At 42.3% G+C, this 19465-nt stretch overlaps 1 protein-coding gene across 5 annotated transcripts; it reads left to right on the top strand.

Moving 5' to 3' along the window:
* Positions 1 to 665: 665 nt before the first annotated feature.
* On the top strand, positions 666 to 17220 carry Irf6 (interferon regulatory factor 6). 5 transcript variants are annotated; one of them, XM_040277020.2, is made up of 9 exons: positions 666 to 778; positions 4562 to 4656; positions 5147 to 5323; positions 9137 to 9341; positions 10368 to 10496; positions 12557 to 12715; positions 13723 to 14115; positions 15560 to 15678; positions 16492 to 17220. In XM_040277020.2, the coding sequence occupies exons 3-9, from the start codon at positions 5150 to 5152 to the stop codon at positions 16714 to 16716; spliced, it is 1404 nt and encodes a 467-aa protein (XP_040132954.1). In that variant the 5' UTR covers positions 666 to 778; positions 4562 to 4656; positions 5147 to 5149; the 3' UTR covers positions 16717 to 17220. The 5 variants fall into 5 exon arrangements, with proteins under 5 accessions (XP_040132954.1, XP_005329518.1, XP_040132956.1 ...); XM_005329461.4 differs by lacking the exon at positions 666 to 778 and adding an exon at positions 785 to 938; XM_040277021.2 differs by lacking the exon at positions 666 to 778 and adding an exon at positions 4171 to 4370.
* Positions 17221 to 19465: the final 2245 nt, after the last annotated feature.

The raw sequence follows: 19465 nt of genomic DNA, 5'->3' as shown, positions 1-19465 counted from the left end.
CTTGATAAGTGCCAGGTATGTTCCAAGCACTTTATATACAGTAATTTGAATTCCCACAACATCCCTATGAGGAGGTACCATTATTAACCTAATTCTACAAATAAGAAATTGAGGCCCACAGAGCTTCTGAAACTTTTGTGAATCTGTAGTATCTGATGGAGTTGGGGCTGGAACCTCAATAGTTGGCATCACAGACTAGGCTTTTAATCATTACCTGATAGTGATTAGAAAAGGCAGGAATTATTGTTCTAATTGACTATATGAGGAAACTGAAACCAAGAGACTAACTTATCCAGGGTCACATGGGTAAGAAGGCAGATTTCCAGGCTAGAAGGCACTGGACAGGACCTAGTGTTAGAGTCCTTTCCCCATAGCCAACTCCACGAGTAGTAGGGCCAATCTCAAAACCCTTATTTGGGCTTAACTGTCTGCATACCTCTGGGTAATTATGGGGTATGAAAGTGGGGAGGTACTCTCTCAATTTAGATTTGACCTCCCAGTGGTTTCCTGTTCCCAGGACCACTATCCCCGAGGCATAAGGGCGAGGCTTACGTCTGCGACTTTTCTAAACTCAGGTTAGAAACTGGGAGTGGGCTGGAGAAGAGGCTGGGAGGGGTGGATAGCACAGGAACTCAAGAGTATCATATTTCTCACACGCAGCCAATCCCGAACGTCGGAGGGCGTGGCCACACCTGGAAGGCGTGGCCATACTGCGGAGGGGGCTGTGGCGTTCTGGGGCGAGGCGCTGACGTGAGCTCCGCGCACCTGGGCTGGGCAGGTAAGGGCTGGTGTGCGACTCTGGGAGGAACCCTCAGTCCCCACTTGCGCAGATCCAGGAGTCACTGGGCCAGGCCGTCGAGGGTCACAGTGGCTAAGGGTGATCTTATTGCGGACTTGATTCGGAGGGACATCAGCTTCGGGTAGCCAACTGAAGACAGGTGGGGACGCCAACTTCTGGAGACAACCTAGATCGAGGGGAGACACCTCCGTGGGTGGAGAAGGGCTCCATTACAGTTTGTGTGGGTGGGAGAGCCTGCTTTGATACCCACTGGGGCTGAGTGCATGTCGCCCTCCTCTAGGTAACTTTGGGGTCCTAGTTCCTCAGCGCTGGGCCCCTCCCGCTTCCCTCCTGCGGAAATGGAATTCGCTGCTCTTGGCCCCCTCCTACTCACCTCACCATCGGATCGCGCCAAGGTGCCCCCACCCCCACTCCCCTTCTGTGTTAACTAACTTGGTCACTGGCCCCAGGGTCCCAGAGGGAACTTCCCAGGTGCTCTGGCCCTAGGTCCTGGTGGGTGTTTTGGGAAATTGGGAAGGAGGAAGACAAGGAACTTTGGCCGGTTTGTTTTCCTTCCCTTAGTTTGTTTAGCACAGTCAGGCCTCTGCCCTGGGCCTGGGAGACACCCTTGGATTTCCAAGTAGCTAAACTAGGTGTTGGGGAGGGTGGCGCTAGGCGTGGCCGCTCGAGGTGAGGCCCTCTTTGCCTGAAGGGGCTGGAGGTAGGTGTGGGGAAATGGTGAATGTCTTCCAACCCTGACAGGGAAGGAGGGCTGGGGTGCCACTCTTTATAGAAGCCTACTTTGTGGTTCCTATTCGGTTCTCTTGGTGGATACCAAGAATGGAAGCCCGGGAATGGAGAGGGAGAAGGTGCTTCAACAAGGATTGGAGACCTTCAGGGTTAGATGTGTGTATAAAACGTGAGAGTGCCACCAGTGTTCTGCATCCCTTTTGTCACCCTCCAACTTTAATCCAGCAGGAAGGAAGGAAGGTGAATTATGAGTAGAGACCCAGACTTTACCCCTGGGGAACTTAGGATGGCATTTCAGTTTCCTTCAGGAGGAAAAAAACAAGTGGGACTTACTCTAAGATCTGTCTGCAAGAATTGGTGGGTGTATTTTACTATGAGCAAAACTTAATGACAGCCAAATCAGGGCATTGAGGTAACAGCGCCCCTGGAAACTGGCCTGGGCAGGGGCCGGGAAGGTGGTGTCAGTAGTGTTTATAGAGGTCATGCCCCCTGGACCCAGCCCATGAGAGAGGACAGTTAGTGCCCTGGGGAGGATGAAAGAGTCCCTGTTCTGTGTTCACTGTGAGGGGAGTGGATGGGTGGCATCTTTATCTTTGGATGGTTACATACCTGTTTGAGAGAAGGCCTTGAATTTTGCTGTGATGGCAGATGGAGATACCAGGGCTGATTTTAATTAGGTAAGTTTGAGTGGTGAGAGGCTTTAGGAAGAGCACTCTGATTTAAGTGTGTTTGAGAATGGGTGTCATCCACTCACTTTGTTGTTCCTTCAGGGAGGCTTTGTTGTTGTTTTGGTTTGTTCTCTTAGTGTGTAGAAGAAGATAGGAGGGTCTTGGAATGTATGTAGGGTGCAGTAGCTAGCTAGATTTGGTACAGCTCACTCTGACTTAGGAGTGTTGGTTCTGGGCTCAACCAGTACCATATAATGCACACAATTTTTGGTGCCTCAGTTAATGCAGCTTTAAAATGGGAATAATACCACCTCTAGGATCCTGAAGATAAAATCAGACATATTAAGTAAAAGTACATGTAAAACTGAAAGTCTTATGCAGGTATGAAGGATTGATATCATCTTTTATAAGAAATGGTATGGTCCCGTGGTTAAAAAAAAAAAAAAAACCTACTGGAAGTTAAAAAAATGGAAACATGTCAATAGAGGGAAATGTAAATGATATAGGAAAATATAAAAAATACCCATAATCCATCACAAGGTAACATTATAAAACTCATATTGCATTGGTATATTTTCCCTTTTTCACTTCTGTGTGTATGTGCATTTGTATAATAGTATGTTATGTTAAAAAGTGGAAGTACTACATATAATCAGTGTTGTATGCTGCTCCCCTCCCAATTTCAAATTGTAAAACTTTCTCCAAATTCCATAAAAGTTCTTCCAACACCCTTTATTAATGGCTGTTTGATATTGCAGCTTGAATATGAAACTTAGCCACTTCTGACTCTTGGCATTTTGGTTGTTTTCAATTTTCTCTCTCTGCCTATTTGGAGAGTCTCAGTTACTAGACGGCAGGTGAGGGGGGGATCTTGGCTGACTTTCAGAAGGTGGAGAGGGTTGTCAGTGAGGTAGGTAGGGCACACAGGAGGGCAGCTCTTTCCCATGAGCTGAGGTGGGGTTGTTCAGGTATAGTCCCATCTGGGGAGAACACTGAGAACCCAAGCTCTAGATCTTCATCACTGATCTCTATGGGTGGCTGCTCCTCCTTCCCCATCCTAGTTGCAGCTCCTTATCATGGTTGTATTACCTCATTTTTTTCTTCATGGACTGTGGATCAACTACAATAAGATCAGTCAAGAGGTAAATTTCATGTGTCTGACAGGCTCTGACACAGGTTTTACCAGGAGTGCAATAGAAATTCTCAAAAGCCCCTTACTAGGTTGATTGGTTTCTGGTCCATTTCTCTGTTCTCTTTTTCCTCCCTTTGCTCTATTCTCCTTTTGGTAGGGCTGTGACTGGGAGGAGAAGGTAAAACTTGCCCTTGGAAGAAAATGCATTCCCTCCTGATTATAAGGAGTACATGTACTGCGTGGTTTAATGGGCTTGCATGCTGCCCTTCAAAATACCCTAAACCAAGGTGAGGAATGGGGGCCCTTGAATACTGTTTGCCAAGCTCACTTGCCCACTGTGAGCCATGCTCCCTGGGGGAAGGTTTCAGGTGCTGGACTCCGTAATTGGGTCAGAAGGCTCAGATGAGAGGAGTTCCTACCTTGCTCTTAAAGTGCCAGAGGCTGAGTTGGGTTTGGGTTCTTCGAATTTATTAGGAATCTGGCTGGGGAGGAAAGTAGGATTAGGGTCACTCCTTGGCCAGGCTTGTCTGAGTGGGAGAGTTCAGCTGACTTACCTAGTTTGGTTTCAAAACTGTGATCTAGCTAGGGATCTTTCTGGGTGTGAATGTCATCACTTCTTTTTAGGCTATTCTTGGGGCTTGAACAGTTCCAGTGTGGATTTTCTCAAAAATGGACATCTGATGAAAACATTGGGCTTCAGTGTTTAATAACTAACACAGTGCTTGGCACACAGTAGCGGGTGAACAAATATTTGTTGAATGACGTTGTTGTTCCAGGCCTCCATTTCTTGTCTTATAAAAGCAAAATAAAAACATCAAAAAGTCCAAACATAACATCGCAGGCAAACAGTTCTCCAGTGACTACCTTTTTCTTTGGGCACCCGATCCAAGCAGGCCTTTGTTTTCTGCTGAGTGCCGGCTGCACAGTTAGTTATCTGCTGTGCCCATGCATTTTTATGAGAATCAATTGCAGACTTTACCCAGGCTGGCGCCTCTAACTAATCGACTCACTCCAGCCTCTGTGGGGAGATAAACAGACCCAGGTGAGGAGGCTGTGCTAACTGTGCAGGGCTTGTCTTATGTCTGTTTCTTGTAGGTTAAAGTTAGGAACTGTGGTATTTGATTATTGTAAGGGCTTCTGAGCTTTACCAGTCTGTTTTGGAGAAGTGTTCTCAGAGGCTTTGACTTTACTGTTCTTGAGCATTCTCCTAGAGACTGCTTTTTCTTGGTACAGAATCTTTGGGTGGTCAAGAGAAAGAAAAGCCGACTCAGCCCAGCTCTTCAGAACTCTGTGAATAGACTGCCTGGACAGACTGCCTGCTCATCCATGTAAGTGAGGACTTTGGAATCCAGGATCCGCCCCTCACATACTGTCATCATGATATGGGCTTCTTATTAAACATTCCTTGCCTTGTACGTGCTGTTTCCATAGCTTTTTTCTTTCCTTCTCATGAGGAGAGATTGTAAAGAGCAATTGCCCTTCTCTTCCAAAGCCCTTGGTACTTCAGGAAAAACTGTTCCAGCAGGGATGACATCACCTTTTTATTTTTCTGCTTCAGGATTTAAATAGAAGAAATGTGATCTACTTGCATGATAAGTCTGATTTGGCTAGAGCATGAAGTATAAATGGCTTTGGAATAAGAATCAAAAGAACCTTTTTACCTCTTTCCTACCTGGCACAGTTTATTCCCATATTTAGTTTCTTTACTGTAATCTAGTGAAACTGTAGCTTTAGCATACGGGAATGGTAGCTGGGAAAAGTTCCCAGTGGCTGGCCTAATTTTCCTGCTCTCCCTACTTCTTATCCCTCTACCCCCAGATCATGGCGCTCCATCCCCGCAGAGTCCGGCTGAAGCCCTGGCTGGTGGCCCAGGTGGATAGTGGCCTCTATCCTGGACTCATCTGGTTACACAGAGACTCCAAACGCTTTCAGATTCCCTGGAAACATGCCACACGTCATAGCCCCCAACAAGAGGAAGAAAATACCATTTTTAAGGTAAAGGACTTCTTTACCATATGAGTTAAAAATTCTTCCAGTTTTCGGAACTTTCTGGGTTGGTTTGTTTTTATTTTGTCAGTTTTGACATGAGGAATACACTAAATCTAAAACTGATGAAACAGATTTATGATAGAAGTACCCAAACTTATCAGGCATAGTACTTCTTGGGGCATGTCTCTTGAAGCCCTCTATTTCCCATTGGTTGAAGGTATTTAATTCATGTTCCAGAGGAGTTGAGGTGGGGTCAGCTAAACTGTAAGTGGTTGTACTGATGTGCTTAGGTCAGCCACTTTTCTTCATTCCTTCAAGGCCCTTGCTTGAAGACAGGTGCTTAGACCTGAGGATGGCTCTTAGACTAGGGCAGAACTTGTATTTAGCACAAACTAGGGAACCTATTAGGGAATATGGCCTGTAAGATGGGTGTAGAGGGCCTTCAAGACGTTATTCTTTTAATATTAGAATATATTGCCCATATTCATAATGTCTCCTTAAAAGTTAAGAATAACTTTTTAATTATTTCAAATTTTTAATTCTTTCAATACATTTTCTGTGGTATTGAGATTGAACTTGGGGCCTTGCACATGCAAAGCACACTCTCTTACCACCGAACTACAGCTCTGGCTTAATTATGTTTTTTTAAAATAAAAAATAGGTCTGATATGATAGTCATTTTATTGAGCTGAAAATAAGATTTAATCACATAGCATCTTACAAAATTGAAGTGAAACCAAGGGCAGTAGGTTCCATGTAGTTGTACTTCCACAAGATGCACTTCTACTTCAGACCAACTTCTCCCTGCTGCTCCCTTCCATCTCAGAAGTAGATTTAATTCCTGAAGTCCCAATTCACAGAGAAGCGAGTTTGCCCTTTTCTTCCCTGTGAACTGGAAGGCAGAAGTGTAATCCAGCCCTGACTGTGGGCCTCTCAAGATTGATGTCCTGACTTTTTGTTGATATTGGATCAGGAAAGGGCAGGAAAGGTAGGGTCAGAGCTTACACGAAAGCCATCCTAGTGATATTTCCCCACTGACTGGGTTATGCCAGGTGTAGAGAGGAGAGGCAGAGAGAAAACTGGCCTGTGGGTACTTAGAAGGAATGTAAATGAACACACCTAATGTAGATATAAGTAAAAAAGAGGTGTTATAGAAAATATTTGCAAAAAACTTCCCAGTTATTGAAGTTGGCCTTGAGGAGGGGATTGGCCTGCCCTGGATTTCTGGCCTCCCTGTGGCCTTGGTCTGAAACTGAATTTGCAATTGAAGTGTCCAGTTGGTCATGCGGAAGAGGCTAATTCCTGAATGCCTCACATACGAGGGTGACCTGAATGCTTGGGGTTTGAGGAAACTCTGGGGAGTCTGCTTGGCTTTATTTGTATCACTGTATCTGCAGAATGTGAGGGAGGGCCTGGGAGATCAGGAGAAGAGTTAGGGTGCTTTCGCTGAGCCCAAGCTCTGATACGCCTTTAGTAAGACACATGGGTGAGGAACTGGCATGCACTGGGTGCATGTGTCTATGATCTCACTTAATTCTCATGATAACCCCTGAGAGAGGTATTACCTGCATGTTGTAGATGCAGAGGCTGACTCTCTGAGGGTCTAACTTTTCCAAAATCACACAGCCAGTATATGGTGGATCCAGGATTTGAACTCATGTCTTTTGTTCTTCTACCCCCTTCCTACTATAACACTGCCTTTTCTAAGACTTATGGAGAATAGGAGTATCTGGCCTCAAATCATGCTAACATCAACTTTCCCTTCAGCAAGGCAGGTAACCTCAATGGGCTTCTATTTCCCCATAGAATAAATTTGGTATGAAAGCAGTCTTAACTTGCAAGACTCACATGATTATTGTGGAAATCAAGTGAAAATAAGTTTTGGAATGGATTTGTAAAGCATCATAAAAATAGATTTTCTTGATTTTAGAAAGAGAAATAAATGGTGGGTATGGTGGTACACACCTGTAATTCCAGTGATTCAGGAGGCTGAGACAGGAGGATTGCAAGTTTAAGACCAGCTTCAGCAACTTAGCAAGGTCATAAACAACTTAGCCAGACCTTGTCTCAAAATTTTATAAAAAAAAAATAAGGATCTACACAGAGATCAGGATTTCTCTAAAGCACAACTCAGGATGGGTTTGAACAAGTAATATTTATAAGTCACAAAGATTGCCACATGGTACTTCTTAGGACCACCTTTCTTGATTCTGAAAAGGGTACAGTCTTCTGATGTATTAGACATGGATCCTTAGTGTCATCTGAGTGGGCCAGGAGGATGCTGTGTGGTAAGCAGGAAGGTGGGGCTGTGGTTCTGGCTTAGTTTGGCTGTTCTCCATGGAGGGGCAGGGCTTTAGGGAACCACAGAAATTTGCAGGCTTCTGCCAAAATCTGCACAGCCTGAGTTGACTGGGTGGGACCAGAGTGAGCATGAACATGGAGGATCAAACAAACAGAAGGAAAAACATGGGGAGGCAGCAATAGGTACAGCAAGTAACTGCAGATGTGTCTCCCAGACACTAGGGACCAGTGAAGTTGAAATCACCTAGGGGATTTGATGGAATGGAGCAGCAGTTAGACCCCTACTTCCTGCTAAGCCACTGAGTTCTTTATCTCTACCACAAAACAAATGTAGGAACCCAATCTGAAAAGATAGTAAGAGGAAGTGAGTCTGAATTAGAAGAGGAGGAGGAAGATTTTGATTAGCCCTGGAAAGAATCTTCCTCATGACTACCAGGCTCTGTAGGAGGGTGACTGAGGGAGATCAAAAATCTCTAGGATTAGGTAGAAAAATTCAATTTCTGTTTTAGGAAGAAGTCTATGGTCAGAACCAGAGACAGAGAAGTTGGTTTGCACAAGTGACATGCCCTTTCAGCTTGAAAAGTTAATGTGTGCTTCATATGTTGAGTTTTCTCTAATGACATTTCCTTATTCTACATCAGGTGTCACACTCCTGAAGACAGTTCAGAGATGAAAGCATATGTTAGCAACAAGGGAGAGGTATCCAGTGAGTGTAAACTTAAATACCTGTTAGACCTGGATGGGTTTCTACTACCTGCTTTGTTTCTAAGGAACTTGGTTTATAGGTCAAGCAGCCTGGCTTTTCCTTTTTCTCACTGGGGAGACTACCTTGTTCCCCTTCTCTGGTGATACTGCTGCAAGTTCCCCTATTTGAAATCAGAGAGGAAGAGTCAAAGTGGTTTTAGCCCATGATACCAGCCACTGCCATGGTGATGGCATGAGGTTTCTAGTGCAGGTGGAGTTTGAGAATAGGGAAAGATGAGAAGTATGGGTTTATTAGAATTTGCAGCCCTCAGCCAAGTGGGGCAAGCTGACCCCACATAGTATGCTTCCTGTCCTCCTAAAGGCTATGGGTTTCTATAGTTCTTTATGTATAAGATTAAAGACTGAAGGGAGGGGACCAGCCAGACAAATTCTTTTTATCTGCCACCCCTCTTTGTTGTACATATTCCTACATAAGCAATCCATAATAAAAATGGTTAAGGAAGAAGAAAAAAGATTTGCTCCAGACTTTTTATTATTTTCAACCCTTCATTGTAGCATCGACATCTTGACAGGTGCTGGTACTAGGCTTGAGATAAGAGTCCTCCTTTCAAAGTTAAGTTTGCACATAACTTATTTCCCTTTGGCCCCTCCTGGTCCTAAGGGCACTGTTGCCTACTGTAATCTCTGTAAAATGGGATAAGACTGTGGGGCACTCACCCAGATGTGTGTACGTCTGTATGGGAAGGGGTGAACATATGCTTTGCAGTGGTCCCGGGCGATAGTAGGCACTAACTGCAGTTTCCTGTTCCTCAGGCCTGGGCTGTAGAAACGGGGAAGTACCAGGAAGGGATAGATGACCCTGACCCAGCAAAATGGAAGGCCCAGCTCCGCTGTGCTCTCAACAAGAGCAGGGAATTCAACCTGATGTATGATGGTACCAAGGAGGTGCCTATGAACCCAGTGAAGATATATCAAGTGTGTGACATCCCTCAGCCCCAGGGTTCGATCACTAACCCAGGTAAGGCCCAGGTGCTGGGGAGAAGGTGGGCTATATGCCAGATTGTGGGATGGACTCTTAAAGAGATAGTCAAATTGAAAACAGCCTGGTTTTCAGAGTTTTAGACTGGTAAAACTTGAAAACCTATCCCTAGGAAGGACCCAGAGAGCAAATGGTATATGTTCAGTAATGTCTTCTTGCTCACATAGGGGAAATGGTTATTGCCTGCATTGTTAGAGCATGAGAAGTACAGTATAGAGTTCTGCTGTAAAAATAGCCTCTCCTGGGACTCGAGAGGCCAGGTTGTTTTATAGGAGGAGGAATTAGAGCCTAGAAGGTTTGAGTTCTAAACTTCTTTTTATCACTTGACCTGTTGTGGGACTTGAATCAAGTCATTGGGCCTCTTCAGCTCTAAAATGCAGGATCTCATCTTTCTTGCCTATTTCAAGGGCTATTGTAAGAATCAATTAACAAGACATGTAAAAGCTATTTAGTTCTTTAGAAATGTTGGGTGAGTGATCATTTAATTTGTAGGATACTTTTGCTAAGAGAAAAACACCTGATCCTCCTATTTATTCAACTTAGTGAATAGTGAAAGCCAGATAATTTAGACATGTATTCCAGTGAATCCAGGGAGGCCCTGCCATAAGAGTCTCTGCCTCATGAGAAGCTCAGAAGGGTGGAGCTCAACGAAGACTTGCCAAATAAAAATTTACTTTGCAGAGTTCTTAAAAGAGGTGCCTGAGTATAGAAAGTTAGTAGTAGCAATACTAATGTACAGAGATTAAAGTTTAAGAGAAGGGAATGGAGTCTGCAGCTTCTGGATTGGGGAAGAGAGAAGAGCATATATTAGGACCCATAGGAAGATTTGGAACTGGGAGTTAGTATACCCTAGGTTCCCATTTTTTTTAAAGCTAGGGCATTGAGAATGCATACTAATCCTGGGGAGACTCTATGCTAGTAGTTCCTTGCTTAGGTGATGGGTCAGCTGCAGTGATGATAGTTCAACTTGAAGCACTAACTTATGGGCATATGTATTATGTGTAGGCTCTACAGGGTCTGCTCCCTGGGATGAGAAGGATAATGATGTGGATGAAGATGATGAAGAAGATGAGCTTGACCAATCTCAGCACCATGTTCCTATCCAGGATACTTTCCCCTTCCTGAACATCAATGGTCAGTGGACTGGTGGGTGGTATAGAGGGATAAGGAGGATGCAAGGATTTTGGCTTTTAAACTGCTGACCCCTTGGCTACCATTGCCTGGGAGTAGTGATTGGGCCCTGTGGTCAGACTGCACTGGTCTGAGAGCAAGGAGTAGTCACAGGCAAGGGAACTTTGCTGGCTCAATTATTCCAGTGCAATGAAGTGGTTTCTAGGCATAAAGGACATCTAATTCAAAGAAATAAAAAACAATTAAACTCATTCCAAATCCCACATGCAAACATCAGTGGTTATAAATTTTACCTGTTTTTTTTCCCCCCCAGGGGAAGTGCAGATAACATTTTTATGAATTGTAGGCAAACTGTTCTATCAGTTCCCTTGGTATAAATTCTATGTCACTTCCTTCTACTAGGTAGGGACTACTCTACCTAGGCTATATCATGGGAAACTTGCTGTTTCTATAGCTGTTGATACTAGGCTCTGATGGGATTTATCAGCAAGGAACCTTTCTTTTGTGAACTTTTGAATTCAGCTTCCCAGGAACAATTAGTTGAGAGGTTGGGAGGCCTCTATGTGACTGCACATATTCTGAAGATACTCAAAACACAAGTTAAATTGTTCTTCTGCAATATTTTCATGTCATCTCTCCACTGAAATGCTCTGAGCTAAATGATTCACATCCAGTTCAGCTATTTGCCATATTTTTAGTACCACCTGTATGTCATGAGTCACTTCAAATAACTTGTGCCACCTAAAAAAACTTAGTATATCAAGATGTTTTCTTTAGGATTTGGGGGTCTCTATCTTTGAGAACCAGGAATGACACTTATTGTCTGTCCAGTGTCCCTCCTTCACTTATCCTGCCATTTAGATATTTGTAACCAAGTGATGAGTGAATAAAAAGTCCGTGGAATTTACTTCTAGGTTAGTATTGCCATGTGCTATATTCTCACGTAGAGAAATTTTAAGATCTGGACATCTGGAAATGCAGATGTTTTCCCAAATTTTTGGCTGACTTATTCTGTTCTTCTCATCCTTTAAAAGTATGAACCAGTTACTCCAGGATCCTCATTTCCTATCTCTGCTCATATTTTATTAAAGTTAACATGTGTCCTTATGTTTTGAGCTGCCTTGGATTATTTTTGGAAAGGTGTGGACTATATATTATCAACAAAAATGTCAATTGGATACATAGATTTAACTATACTTGAACAAAGAGGGTCAAAGAAACATTAACCTCTGTGATTTCAGAGCTGTTGGGGCAGAGGAAGAAGAATTATTGAAGAATAGATGCCTAAGAGGTGAGGCTAGGAAGAGGAATCTATAGACTTTGGAGCAAGCCAACTTTGACAGTAACAGGGAAATAGGATTAGGCTTTTTACTCTTTTTTAAAAGACTAAATTGAGTTTATTTGAATGAATAATATGTTCACATGGTTTAAAATCCATAATCGTACAATAAGGTAATCAATTGAAGTTTTCTTCCATTCTCTCCCTGAACTTTCCAATTCTTTCCCTGGAAAAGACAAATCTATGTTCTTGAGTATCCTTCCAGACCCTTTTTAAAATATATTTTTAAATTTTTAATTTGTTCTTTTTAGTCTTCCAGACATTTTATACATGTAAAAATATTTGTTGATTTTAATAGAATTTCTATATATTAATATTTACTCAAAGATAATCGGCTAATTCAATTGAGTTCACTTTATGGAAGACAACTAGCTTCTATGTAATTGCTGAGGCCAAACTTTGTTGCAAAGCATCTCACACTCATGCCTTTTCTAATGTAATGCTTCCCTTCCCCAAGATAAATCACTTGTTTCTGTTAATCTTTTGCAAATATAAGTTTTTAAAACTATGAGTTTATGGGGGTAAATAATATGATTAGGAAGGAGGTGTTGGGGAATCTTATTTTGTATTGTGAGTTATGGGAATCATTGGGGTGGGAAATCACACTGGATCATGTTTCAGTGTTTGATTCTTGTCTTTGGATCTTGTTAATTCTTAGATCCTCAGAGTGGGTGATGTTCTTGTGTGCTACTCTTTCCTGTTCACCCACATCCTTCTGTTCTAGGTTCTCCCATGGCACCAGCTAGTGTGGGCAACTGTAGTGTGGGCAACTGCAGCCCTGAAGCAGTATGGCCCAAAACAGAACCTTTGGAGATGGAAGTGCCTCAGGCACCTATTCAGCCTTTCTATAGCTCTCCAGAGCTGTGGATCAGCTCTCTCCCAAGTAAGTAAGCACTGATCTTTCTGGGTCTTCATCTCTTACAATAATCCCTTCTTATTGTACTTTCTGCTTCCATTTCTTTGGAATGTGTGGAGTAGCTGCCTGCCCCACGAGTGCCCTATTTCCTGACTGTTAGATGAGTCACTAGGGAAGCAAAGAAACATTGACCCATGCCTCGTTGCTCATGGGGATGTTCTGATTGGTTATATAGCTTCAGGTTACTCACCTCTTAGGTGGGTAGGAGGCCTGAGTTTATTAGTCTGACAAGGGGATTTGTGGAAGAAAAAAAAAAAAAAACAACAGCTGTGGGATAGGGAGGTTAATAGCCATGGATATGGTCAAGGAGGTTCTTGATTTTGAGGAGCTTTAGGGGTCTTTCTGAATTTGGTACAAATTTATCTTAAAGAAGAATCTACACCATTACCCTGATCTCCCTTTCATACTATGCTTTGGTGTGAGAGCAAATATTTTGTCCAAGAGGCTAAGTAGCTTTGATAAAGCCTATTGGGTTCAATGAAGACTTGCCAAATAAAAATTTACTTTTCAGAGAACTGTGCTTTTGGTGTATATTAGAATAGATCCAGTATGTGCTCACATGTGTGATTTCTAGAAAGATGGCTAAGTATTTCTTTTTGTTCCTCTGGCTCCTTTGTATCAAAAATTAGACACAAATCAGACACCTTACTTTTTAGCTCCTTCCAATGCTTATTGGTGTGGACAGTTGCTCAATGAATATGGAACACCAGGACTCAGCACTTTGGTGAAATTATAGTCCTTAGGATGTGGTAACTGACCAGATGGGCCTCAAATGCTTTGCTTCGAAGCAACTTTGTGTGTGAATATTCCTGGGATATGTTGATGTTTCCCTTTATTACAGGAAGGATAACTCTAGCAGTGGCCTTTCTGAATTCCAGTTGAAAGATGGCTTGATAATGATGGACTTGCATGAGTCTTAGGGACAGACAGGCAGAGAAGTGGAGCAGAACTCATTGTCATGTCTCACCTTGCAGTGACTGACCTGGACATCAAGTTTCAGTACCGTGGGAAGGAATATGGGCAGACCATGACAGTGAGCAACCCTCAGGGTTGTCGGCTCTTTTATGGGGACCTGGGTCCCATGCCTGACCAGGAGGAGCTCTTTGGTCCTGTCAGTCTGGAGCAGGTCAAATTCCCAGGTCCAGAGCATATCACCAATGAGAGGCAGAAGCTCTTCACCAGCAAACTACTAGACGTCATGGACAGAGGTCTGATCCTGGAGGTCAGCGGTCATGCCATTTATGCCATTAGGCTGTGCCAGTGCAAGGTGTACTGGTCTGGGCCATGTGCCCCATCACTTGTTGCTCCCAACCTGATTGAGAGACAAAAGAAGGTCAAGCTATTTTGTTTGGAAACATTCCTGAGTGGTGAGTCTTTTTTCACAAGTTTGATGGTGGGAATTGCTCCTGGAAGTTTAATCTTCCTCCATCCTTCCTTTTTTCTTCCTCCTTTCCTGGCTTAGCAGTGATCTTAACCAAAAAAATTTCTTCTGCTGGAGGTCAGGGAAAAGAGAACCTAGATTCTGAAGATGAAAGTGACCTAAGCATGAGGAAAGGAGTTCCACTAGAAGGCAAAAATATATGGAAACTATTTCTAGAATGATTGTGGCTCCTTCAGTGGCAGGAGGAAGACAGTATTATTGTTAATCCCTGAATGTTATTAGCTTATATTTAACTTTAGAAGGTGGTCTTGTTCATCCTGTTCAGAAAAACATACTTTTTTTTTTGGAGAAATATTCGATGAATCGAAGCAGATAATTTTAGGAAGATTATTAAGATGTGAATTTCACAATGTGGTTTGAATCCCAAGATTAGATCAACTACATCTAATAGAAGAACCCTCTGAAATGATGGGGATGTTTTCCAGTATGGTAGCCTGGTATCTGCTAGCCACATGTGACCATTGAGCATGTAAGTGTGACTAATGTGGCGAAGGGACTGTTCCCTTTCCTTTCCTTTTTTTTTTTTTTTCTAAAAAAGAGAGAGAATTTTTTTAATATTTATTTTTCAGTTTTTGGTGGACACATCTTTATTTTATTTTTATGTGGTGCTGAGGATTGAACCCAGCGCCCCGTGCATACCAGGCTAGCGCGTTACTGCTTGAGCCACATCCCCAGCCCTCCCTCGCTTTTTTTTTTTTTTTTTTTTTTTGGTACCAGAGATGGATCCCAAGGGCACCTATCCACAGAGCCACATTTCCAGCCCTTTTTATTTTTTTTATAAGAACATCAATGACTTTATTTTTATTTATTTATTTATGGCACTGGAGTTGAACTCGGGGGCACTCAACCGCTGAGCCACATCTCCAGCCCTATTTTGTATTTTAGAGACAGGGTCTCCCTGAGTTGCTTAGTGCCTCCCTTTTTTGCTGAGGCTGGTTTTTGAACTCACAATCCTCCTGCCTCAGCCTCCCGAGCTGCTAGGATTATAGGTGTGTGCAATTTATTTATTTTTATATGGTGTTAAGGATGGAACCCAGTGCCTCACATGTGCTAGGCAAATGCTGTACCACTGAGCCACAATCCCAGCCTTTATTTTTTTTATTTTGAGACAGGATTTCACTAAGTTTCTTAGAGCCTTGCTATGTTGCTGAGGCTGACCTCAAACTTATGACCCTCCTGCATCAGCCTTCTGAACAGCCGGGATTACAGGCTTGTACCACTATTCCTGGCTGTGGGACTATTTACTTTTAATTAATTTAAAATTAATTGCCACATGTAGCTAGTGGCTAAGGGGCAGCATGAAAGATGGTATTTACTGAATGGTTATGGACTGACCTAATATATCAAATTTATTCTTCTATCTTCTGTAGATCTTATTGCCCACCAGAAAGGACAGATAGAGAAGCAGCCACCATTTGAGATATACTTATGCTTTGGGGAAGAATGGCCAGATGGAAAACCTCTGGAAAGGAAACTCATCTTGGTTCAGGTGAGAAAATAAGGGTGTATCAACAGTTCTTCTTTTTGCCAACACATTAGTCCCCAGGTGTGGGTTGAGTCCTGATTGAGTATACATTAGTCTGTGTGAATTTTTATCCCATAAAATAGGGTAGCAGATTCAGACTTTGTACGGTAGAGCCAACCTAGAGAAGGTGAGTTTCTAAAATAGGTGATTGATTTAGTAAAGACCTTATTTTTCATTCTCTTACTGATATTAGAGTCTTATTGAGATCTTTTAAGATATGACTCTTGCTAGCTTTTCTTAGAAAAGCCTTTTGAGATGTTTTTTAAGAAGGTAACCTTATTCTAGGAGTGGCAGCAAGGCCACTTGGGGTTGTACAGTGAAGCTGGCAATAGATGGCATTTGGTCTTGCTATATAAGCAGCCATTTATTTAGGCATTTGATGTGATGCTACATGTACATTCTCTACTTTCAACTGAACCAACTTCTACAGTGAAACTTGGCAGATGATCTGGAGAGATGAAGGTATATCCTATATCTAGACATTACAGTGGTACTTCCTCAAAGACTCCTTGGTTCTTCTACAATCTTGGTCCCTCTTGCTAAAAATACCTCTTCAAGTTGAGCGTGGTGGCACATGTGTATAATCCCAGAGAAAGTCAGGGGCCTGAGTCTGGAGGATAGCAAGTTTGAGATAGGCTTCAGTTTGAGACCCCCTCCCCACAAAAAATATAAAAGGAGGTGGGGGAATTCCTGGGCTCTATCTCCAGTTACCAATAACAAACAGATAAAAATTACCTTTATCTCACTGGACATTTGTGTGCTTTGTGTCCTGAACAGGTCATTCCTGTGGTAGCTCGGATGATCTACGAGATGTTTTCTGGTGATTTCACGCGATCCTTTGACAGTGGCAGTGTTCGCCTGCAGATCTCGACTCCAGACATCAAAGATAACATTGTTGCTCAGCTGAAGCAGCTTTATCGCATCCTTCAAACCCAAGAAAGCTGGCAGCCCATGCAGCCCACCCCCAACATGCAACTCCCCCCTGCTCTGCCTTCCCAGTAATCTTGAATGCAGTCTTCTCCCTCTATTTTTTTTACAACATTGTACATATGTTTTTGTGATTTTTGAAAAATATTCAGATTTAACCAGCTTTTAAACCTTTTTCTTTTAATAATGTTAGAATTCTCTGACTTTTAAAATATACCTAGATTTTAAAGTTGATTTAATTTATGGAAAAAAAAATCACTCCTCGAATTTCCTTTTCTTTTTAAAAACATCAGATGGTAGAAGGAAATTTAGTCTGGGAGTTTGGACACCAATATTCCAGCTGCAGCTTTGCTTCCATTGTGACCTTGAACAATTCATTTAACTTTTGGGCTTCAAATTTATCACTTGTAAATAAATCAGAATTGGAAGGATGCCCAAAATTATGTTCAGTTTTAAAACTCTGATTCAGGAACTGTATTCTACTTGTGCAAGGCAAAACTGCCTGGATCAGAACCTGTCTGCATTGTTCATGCACCACATTTTTCTTCTTGCTTTCATTAAAGTTCCCTCAAGCACTGATATGTCCAGTATTGAGCTCTGTTTGACCTGTTCTGCTAGTACAGTAAGCTGGCTCCCTGATGGGGAAAGTAAGAAGCTGACTGGTTGCTTAGGAACCAAGCTTGATATCTAAATAGAAATGGGTGCCAAAGTCTGAAAGTCACCTTGCTTGTGGAGTAAAAGTTCATAAATTGAGCTTCTAAAAGGAAGCTGATGACACAGAAAGCCTAGGGATTCTGTGAAAGAATGAGTTGTCAGGTGTTCACCTTGTTACAACTCAGATACCACCTTGTGTGTGAGAGAGATGAGCACATGTGACTCAGTGGTAGATTTCAGAGGCAGGAGCTCCCTTTTTTTTAATTTCCTTTTCTGGGAAAGGCCTATGAATGAGCTGGCCACCTAAGATATATTCCTATGACTATAAAAGGGCCTGCTCCTGTTTGGAGACTTTTAAAAAGTTTTCTCATCATTTGGATTTTTGATGTTGGAAAAAATGAGGTGTTGGGTGTCCTAAGGCCAGGGTGTAGAAGGGTTGGGCAGCACTCTTCTGGAACAGACTCACCTAGCACAAACCTGCTCATCTTCCTTGCTAGGGGAGGTATCTGGGTGTGAACTATGAAGGTGAGGAGTGGTACAGAACACTGCAACTATATCATGAACTAATCCATCTAGTAATCTTTGCTTAGCTCCTGACTCTTCTAAGAAGAAATTATACATGATTTAAACTCTTATCACCTAGTAGAAAACCTAGTTGTGGGCCCCAGTCCTCTTGAATACTGAATCTGGTTGTATGTTTGTGTCAGATCATAGTAAGGAAGCCCATGTGTAGCCTTAAACCCTTAAACTAAACCACCTCCTACTTTTCAAGTAACTGAAAGTTGGGCTAGCTTTATTTAGAGAAATTAAAAGCTCAACTTAATCAAAGGTGACAGTGGTAGTTATTTAAAATGCTTAAGAATCAATTTAGGGTCCTTAAGAGAATTAAGGAATCTGGTATTTTTAAAGCATGTTCAAGAGAAATCTGGGTAAAGACCAAGTGCTCACAAGAAAGAGTTGGGCTTTTAGAGACCAGGAATCATGCAAGGAATAAAACCATTGCATTTTTTGGTAATTTGTTGAGTAGCTGAAGTGAGAGATTTGGTTCTGATGTTTGACTGTCTAATCTGTATCTGGGAATGCAAAGTTAAAAAGAACCCATTTTAAGTAAGTTGGGAGGATAACTTTGAATTGGGGGTGGTTGCTCTCCCTTCTTTTGTGGAATGCTACCAACCAGGCTCCCTAACTAGATGGGAGGCTAGATGATGTGAGCTGGTAAAGAATGGTAAATATAGTGTTCTGAAGTGTCAAGAAGGACTGAGCTTTTAGGATGTGATTGCAATGAAAAGTTTATAAATGTGTCAAAGGGATGGATAAATGGTCTCAAGTGATTTTAACTAGATAGCCTGATTTCTTGTTTTAAATCTTCTTTAAGATGCTGAGAAAGTACACCCTGGGATCTCCTCTTACTACCTCCAGTCCTCTTTTTCTGGTTTTGATAGTACCAGATATGTTTCATTTATTGGGGACTCAGTCTGCTGTCTCCATTGCTGGTTATACCAGTTACTCTGTGGGCATCTTCTACTGTCTTGTCTTCACCTTGTTTAAGCCTGGGAAGGAAGTTAGATCGTCAGTTCTTCCTGTTTTGCACTGTGCACCCCATCACACTAGATTAATTCAAAGTTAAAAAGAAATTATGAATAGTAAATTGGGAGGAAAAGGATTTGGGTTGGTTCCTTCCCCCTACAATTAGGTCCTTGGTTCTATGTTGCCATAGCACCCTAAACTTTCTCTTTCAGAATAATCATGTCCCTTGTAATTGTGTATCCTGCTTGACTACAAACTTGTTGAAGGTGAAAATTGTCTTGAACTTTGCTCCCAGCCTTAGAAAAGTGTCTGATACAGTGTGTTCTCAAATATTTTGTTGCTGTAATAAATGAATGAACAAAATAAATTTCCATTTTTGGGATTTACTGCTAGCCACCATGAGAAAATAAAATAAATATGAGAAAGAAAAAGAATCTAAAATTAGAGAACTAGTTCTATCAATTTCTAGTCTCTGCTTCAGATTCCCTTTGTGCTAAAAACCAGTAGACTGGCAACCCCTACAAGCTGGTCCTCCTTCCATATTGGCCCCATTTTTACTCCGTTGTTATCTCTGAAGTGGTATCTGCAGACTGTGAAAAGAGATCTATGTTCCTATAGTTCCCTATACCTCTAGTATAGGCAC

This window comes from Ictidomys tridecemlineatus, chromosome 10 (genome assembly GCF_052094955.1).
Source record: "Ictidomys tridecemlineatus isolate mIctTri1 chromosome 10, mIctTri1.hap1, whole genome shotgun sequence".
Classification (NCBI taxonomy): domain Eukaryota; kingdom Metazoa; phylum Chordata; class Mammalia; order Rodentia; family Sciuridae; genus Ictidomys; species Ictidomys tridecemlineatus.
This window is presented reverse-complemented; position numbering and strand designations above follow the sequence as displayed.